This window comes from Natator depressus, chromosome 8 (genome assembly GCF_965152275.1).
Source record: "Natator depressus isolate rNatDep1 chromosome 8, rNatDep2.hap1, whole genome shotgun sequence".
In the NCBI taxonomy this organism is placed as follows: domain Eukaryota; kingdom Metazoa; phylum Chordata; order Testudines; family Cheloniidae; genus Natator; species Natator depressus.
In genome coordinates, this window is record NC_134241.1 from 15,502,504 (window position 1) to 15,509,967 (window position 7,464).

The window sequence follows — 7,464 nt, forward strand, 5'->3', positions numbered from 1 at the left end:
ATGGGTAACTCAAACAGCTGAACTGATTGCTCAGAATTTCCAAAATAGGATACATTTCCCCTTTGGGGGTTCAGGCCCTACAGGTAAAGAGTCAGCCCAAAAAGGATTAATTTTTTTCAGTGACAAGCAACCCAGAACAGAGAGTTAGAATCTAGGCCCAGCTCCTGTGCTGGTGCCAGCGCAGGGCTCTGCCCTTGTGGAGCCACTTGCAGAACTGGCCCCAGCTGTGGGTTTTTAGGTGAGTCACTCAGGGCTTGATCCTGGAGGAGTCAATGGGAGCTGCCAGTGTTCAGTACCCACTCTGTGCCTCGATTTCCCTACCTAGGAGATAGTGACAATATTTTTCGGACACTACAGGGGGTAGGACGGGAGTCACCAGGCTGAATTCGCTGCTGTCTGTCAAGCTGTTGATCCTCGGCACAGGCTGCTGATTGGCCGCAGTTAGGCGGTGCCCAGAGACGAAGGTGATGGGCGCATTTAACCATACACCGAGCAGATCCGCGGGTAGGGGCTCCCAGCGGAGTCTCCGCTCAGGATGCGGGTTTGCACAAGCCCCGCAGGGTGCCACCCACACGGTGCGACGCGCTCTGCTCATGCTGCGGCCAAACCCTTCCGCTGCCAAGCGCAGCCCTGGGGGCTGGGGACCGCGCCAAGCCGTGCGGCTGGTGGCCTCTGCTGCGCGGCTTGAACAGCGGGCAGGACCCGCCCTCCCGCCGGCCGGAGCCAGCGCGCCCCGGGGCAGGCACAGGGGGCGCCGCGGGCCCTGCCTGGGAAGCCGCAGGGGTCACACTCAGGTGCGTCTCGCCTACAAATCCCAGACACCTCCGCTCGCGGTCCCTTCGCCACCCCACGGCCGGGCTCTGCTCCCGCCCCAGCGGGGAGCGGCTGCCGAGCCGAGCGGCGCTCCCAGCCAGGTGCGGGGCATGGCCGAGCCGGAGCCGGAGCCGGAGCCGAGCCGGGCGGCCCTGCTGGGCTTCCTGCGGGAGCATGGCGGGCAGGTGCGGAGCGCGGAGCTGCGGGGCCGCTTCAAGCCGCTGCTGGAGGCCGGCGAGCCCGGGGAGCGAGCCGCCCGCCGCGAGCGCTTCACGGCGCTGGTGAACAGCGTGGCCGTGGTGAAGGAGCTGGACGGGGCCAAGTTCGTGGTGCTGCGGAAGAAGCTCCGAGCCCAGGCTGGGGGGGAGCCGGGCGAGGGAGCGCAGCCCCCCGAGGCGCCTCCGGAGGGCGCCGGGCAGAGCGGGGCAGGCGGGCAGGGGCCGCCTCCGCCCCGCGCCCCCGAGCCGCCCCCTGCCCCGCTGGCAGCCGCGGAGAGCCCGTCCCTGAAGCCTGTGGCCGAGCTGAGGGGGCTGTTCCAGAGCCAGGACGGGGAGACGCCTGGGGCCCCCCCGGGGATGGCCGGGGCCCCCAGGAGAGTGGCCCCCCAGAAGCCCTGCATGTTGCCAGTGCGCTGTCCGCAGCTGGCCGGAGGGGCTGAGGAGCTGCCAAGGCAGCAGGAGCAGCCTGGGGACAGAGCCAGGCTGCAGGTGGGGACCCTGCTGGACCTCCCTGAGCCAGCCTCTCCCAGATCCCCGCACATGAAGAGGAGGCAGGTGGATGAGGCGGGTGCCAGGTCGCCCCACCTGCGAAGGGTGTCAAAGACTCAGAAGGTGAGCGAAGAAACTGGGTGCATTGCTGCCGTTCCCCTGGAGTCTCTGGAGCACGAATGGCTGGTGAAAGCCACTGCCGGCCAGTGGTCCCAGCGGCTTCATGGCCTCTTGCTGAGCGATGCCAATCTGGCAGGGAAAAGGGACTTCATGTCTGGGTTTACAGCTCTGCACTGGGCAGCTAAGAGTGGGAACTGTGACATGGTGGGGAAGGTCATTGAGGTGGCCAAGAAAGGTGGCACTGAAATTGATGTGAATGCCAAGTCCTATGGAGGTTACACGCCTCTCCACATCGCTGCCATACATGGCCAAGAAGAAGTCATTACCACATTGGTCAAGACTTACCATGTCAAGGTTCATCTGAGAGACTACAGTGGGAAAAAGCCACACCACTACTTAAAGGAAGGGTCCTCTTATGCAGTCAGGCATCTGCTGGGTGATCCTGACCTTCACAACAGTGTTGGACATGCCTTTCCAATCAAGAAAAATCCAAAAATTGGTGCCTCCATCTTGAGCTCCACCAGCACCTTCCTTGGAGTCTTATCTGAGGACATGCCCTTCTATGATCTAAGCAGGGGTCTGAAGAAGACTTCTTCCTTAAATAAGCTCCTTAATGCATCTGCAGTATCAAGGAAGAAGCCTAAGACTCGGGGGACTTTCCCGTCTTATTCTTCTCTTGTCGAAGCCGTGGAGGAAGAGCAGGAGGAGGAGGCCACAGTGAAACACAGACCAGTTTCTGAGCTGTTCTTCAGTCACTAGTCTCTGTCTTCTTGAAATCAAAGTAATGCAAATAATGTATAGAAGTTTTCTTGGGCCCAGATCCTCATGGATATTTAGGCTCCTAACTCCCATAGAAATGAATGAGAGTTAGGTGCCTAAAGAGCTTTGAGGATCTAGGCCCTGGTCTTCTTTCACAGAAGCAGTCTGTGTCTTCTACCCCCCCCCCCAAGGTGTTTAACAGTCCACTGTATAGGGTCTGAATTCAAAGCTCATTAAAGTCAATGGCAGTCTTTCCATTGATTTCAACAAAGATTGATCAGGCCCATAGAAAATAAGATTCTCTTAAAAATGCCGTACCTACCTATGTACTGATGTGTTAATTTAATCCACAAAGACTCCCTAACTCTATGCCTAATGTCTGAAATAGTGTGTAAAAAAAAAAAAAAAAAAAAAAAAAAAAAAAAAGGCAGCATGGACAGGTTACAAGGCTTAACATACAATCTTCTTAATGTACAAATTCCTCCAGTGAGTTTCAGAGTAACAGCCATGTTAGTCTGTATTTGCAAAAAGAAAAGGAGGACTTGTGGCACCTTAGAGACTAACCAATTTATCTGAGCATAAGCTTTCGTGAGCTACAGCTCACTTCATCAGATGCACCAGTGAGTTTGTAATTCTTTGAGGTGGAAAGTAGGACTAGGGTAAGGGATTGTTGCACATTTTAGTTACACCTTGATTTTAAGATAGATCAAACCTACTTTAAAATGGCTTTTTATCCTACAGGTTTAAATAACAAGGTACATAATAAGGAAGATGGATAATTCTGTATGACATTTCCAATTAATTTGGTAACAAATAGATAATGACAAGGAAAATCTGTTTGTTTTTTAAAAGATTATTTAGTGCTCTAACTTTTTAAAAACAAACTTCTCTGCTAGAAATGCTAACTAGCAACTATTCTAATTGTTGTCTAATGTATTTTACTATGTGTAGAATACAAAACCATTTATGCAATGAGAAAAAGCAACCCTAGCCAATTGAAACACTAACCTGTCTACCTCAATTTAAATGCTAGATTACCATTGTTGGCTTTAGTATTTTTTTAGAACTTTCTGACCACAAAACAAATGTTACCAACTAGCTATTTTGATAGTACTGTGAACTTTTAAGTGTGATGGTAATTTAACAAATGAACCTTTAAAAGAATCTAAGACTTTTAAAATGTATGATAGTGGGACATTCAGGTGAAAAACTAACTACAGGGAAATTTTCCTCAGACTATAGATTTTTATATATGGATAGCCAACTGGAAATACAAGTTTAGGTGACTATTTTTGTGTTGCTTGTCCTATAAATGTTAAGTGTTGTGTTTGACCCAATTACAATAAAGAGTTATAAAACCAAGGTTTAATGATGTTAGGTATTTCATAACAAAATGCCTGCATGACCTCTACTAAAACAATGTATATCTGAACGGTGTGAATCAATGACCTAAACCATTTTTTTCCCTTGTGCCTCTTCCTTCTGTCTGGATGTTCACACAGTTCAACATATAATTCCAAAGAGCATGTGAATTTTGTGTTTAGTGCCATGTGATATTTCCAATGAGTGTAATAAAGTTGGTTAAAGTAAAACTAACCTAAATAAAATTTCTTAATGTGTCTGGTTCTGTGTATACAATCATGCATTTTGACTTAGTTTCAAAGTTTATGGAGAACCTAAAGGGACCAGTTAGTCCCCTCTGTTAAGTCCCTTTGATGATTTGTATTTATGTAGTACTTTTTCCTCAGCAGATCTCAAGGCTCTTTACTACAGTAGGTAGATATTATCCTATATTCTAAATGGAGGGGCAGATATTCAGGTGTAAATGGGCTTAGGTCCATTTACTTTGGAGTGATGTGGAGTCATACCAGCTGCGGAGCTGGCCCAGTGTAACAAGCACAGTGAGGTCAGCTGACTTGCCTAAGGTCAGAGAGAGTTAAGGGGCAGAGTTAGGAACAGAATCCAGATCTGACTCCTGTGACCAGTCCACTGGACCACAATAATTTTCTCTTTAAAAGTGGAAGCTATTTAAAAACCAGCATACAGTTCAACCATAGGAGGACAAAGCTGATAGTATAATTATGTTTGCTCTGCTTGTTAAATCCCCATTAGGTGGTCAAGTTTCTGCAGTGCCACACTACTTGCACGCTCTGAAATTCTTTGCAAGTCAGTAAGTTTTTGGAATGTTTTGATTTCAGTCTTGAATTAAACCCAAGACTTCCTCTGTCTGTCTGCATAACAACAGGCTTTGTTGAAACATTCCACAAGCTATACTGCACTACTAGTGCCGACTGGAAAAGGCATCTTACTCTCCTCCCCACCTTCTTTTGTTCCCCTCGTTAAAAATACTACATGGAGTGTGCCACATTCATGCCAAGTGGAACTCTTTATTCCAGGGACAACTTTGGTTTGGTTTATCTCAGAAGATAATGGATTGTTTTGCATGGGCCCTGCTCATATATTGAGCTAATCAAGCGGGTAAGCAAATGTTAATGACCAAGTGCCTCATGACTTCTATGTTTGGCATTGGTAGAGTAAAAAAAATAAAATAAAAAAAATAGCCCATGGGTTCTGTAGCTGATGGTGTCAACATGATCAATATGATAGATACAGTGCAAATGCAAATCAAGCCCTCATTGCTCCAGAAGAAAAACCCATGCAATGAATACAGCATAACCCTATATGAATTTCTTAAGATTTCCTTATAGACCACCTGACAGTAAACACCTCGTTCTGTTCCTTCAGCCCAAATGGGCACACTGCAAAGCCTGAGATATTGCAGCCATGTTGCAAAGGAAAGGCACGTTAGCTAGTAAAAATATGCAGTAGCTACATGCATGAAAACTATCACTTGAGTGACTCAGCCCTTTATCATTCTGAGGCTAAGTGATAAAATATGGGTATGCTCAATCCATGTTCATATTTTATATTGGAATCTTTTATACTGTTTTTGAGAAAGTGTCCTTTCCTGTTTTCCTGCAGATAAAAAGCATACTTGCAGTAAGAGTTTCTTAGAACAACAAACTGTGGCTATATCTTCAATGAAAAAAAGGGAAAAGCGTGTATGTGTTTTTTACATCAACATAGCTGTCTTGATGTAAAATCCAAGTGGAGACAAAGCACCCCACATGGAGGCTATAGAGTTGTCCTTGACTATCTACATCTAGGTAAAAGCTACCTGTGCCTTGTGTAGGATTTTACATTGAATTAGCTAGTTCAGTGTAAAAAACATGCTTTATTTTTGCAGTGAAGACAAAGCCTCTGTGTCATTATTATAATTCATTTGGACCATGCTCAAGGGTGTGTTAAGCACCTTGCAAAACAAACAGGGAAGAGTTTGCAATCTATAAAATAGATGGGTGCGGGCAGGCCAGAATTCCATCAACAAGTTTATATGGTGATTCAGTTAGTTCATGCCTACCTTCTTAGTAAACAAATTTTTTAAACCCTAGATATTAATTACCCAGGCACTAGTTAGTGTTCCCAATACCATGTGACTTCCACAAGTACAAACAGTATTCCGAGGTATTAAGAATGAACCCATTGTAATTTTATGGAAATGAATTCTAGTGAACTATAACTTGAATTCAAACCAATGGCTCTATTGTTCTGCATTTCTTCTTCATGTGCTACAGTTGTGATTGTAAAGGAGACACAGTATTTAATTCCCAACAAATCAGAAAGGCACATTTCTTGGCAATGATCAAGGTTATATCAGTTTTATTCTTCTATTTGGGGACAAAATCTTGCCCTTTGAAGTTACAAGCAGATGGATTTTATAGCTCTCCATTATTTCAAATTACTCTGGGGTCAAATCTAACAAGCCCTATTTAGGCAAAATCCTCACTGAACTCAATAGGAATTTCACCTGAATGAATGACTGCAAGATTTGGTCCTTGATGCTTTAATAAATACATCATAATACAGCACATACTACACAATAAGGGAAGGCAGGTAGCTGGCTATCCCCTAGTATCTGATGGTACAATTAATTACATATTGATATCCTCACTGTAAATATAAATCAGAATCTAGCATAACATTTTATAAACATGTAGTCACATTGAGCTGATTTACTACAAAATTCATAGTGTGACACCCACATCAGGTGAGTTAAAACTAGGTTATGTTTTAGTTGAATTGTACTCAAGGTCAGAAAGAAGTAACATTTGGCCTATGCTGCTTAGTTTGTTTTCCCCCCTCAACATAGATATTTCAGCCTTTTCCAGAGAATGCCAGTAACTCAGAAAGTCAGTGCTCAGATAGGACACTGAGAGGTGCTGTTATGAAAAAATAAAATAAACAAACCCAGAAGATAGATAGCTCCACCCAATAGTAACTACCCAGAGTGAGTGCAGAAAGGCTAGACTTTGGCCTCCAAGACAAAGCTGTGTGATAACAACACAATGACATACTCCCAGTGTCAGGTCCCTAATGACCTATTGGGGGATGCTAAACATCCCTCTCAAAATCAGTCTGGTTCTGTGTAACTCTTGAGAGCTTGCCTTGGAAAAGAACCTCTTAAGGAAGATTTTAGCTTCAGGCTAATGACTGTACTAGAAGCAAGGAATTCTTGTTAACAGAGTATCAGTTCTGGTGTCATCTTCCTTGGTGGCATTTCACAACGCATTTAGGCTAAACATTTTTTAAAATGTCTCCCTTTGGGGTGTCTCCTTTAAAAAAAACATGCTGACCTTGAAACACACAGGGCCAGATGCGGAAAGTTGCTGGATCCCCCACATCTCTAGCTGGATTCAGTGGGAGCTGCAGGTGGGAACCCGGAAAGAGTGGATCCTTTTGAAAATGTTGACCTTAACCTGTCTGCCTTTGTTTCCCCATCGGTCAAATGGGATAATCCCTGACTTGCAAAGGCATTGAGGGAGGAGCGAGTACTTTTTAGTCAAGTGCTAATCACTGTGATTGAACTGTTTCTTTACCAAGTGTGTTTAGATACGGTGCGGTACAAACATAACATGAGTAAGAGCCTCCTCCTTGTCCTGTCTATTACTTGCCCCTCTCCTTTCTTCTCCTCCTCTCCTTCCTGCTCTGCATACTGCCACTCTGG

The 7,464-nt window shown here is 45.7% G+C and overlaps 1 protein-coding gene across 1 annotated transcript; it reads left to right on the forward strand.

Annotated features, from left to right (window-relative positions):
• SOWAHA (sosondowah ankyrin repeat domain family member A) lies at window positions 1-4,017 on the forward strand. The gene is given in 5 exon segments (XM_074961988.1): window positions 1-4; window positions 358-539; window positions 541-704; window positions 706-909; window positions 911-4,017. Coding segments are annotated over 5 exon segments (2,043 nt in total). The 3' UTR covers window positions 2,400-4,017.
• Window positions 4,018-7,464: the final 3,447 nt, after the last annotated feature.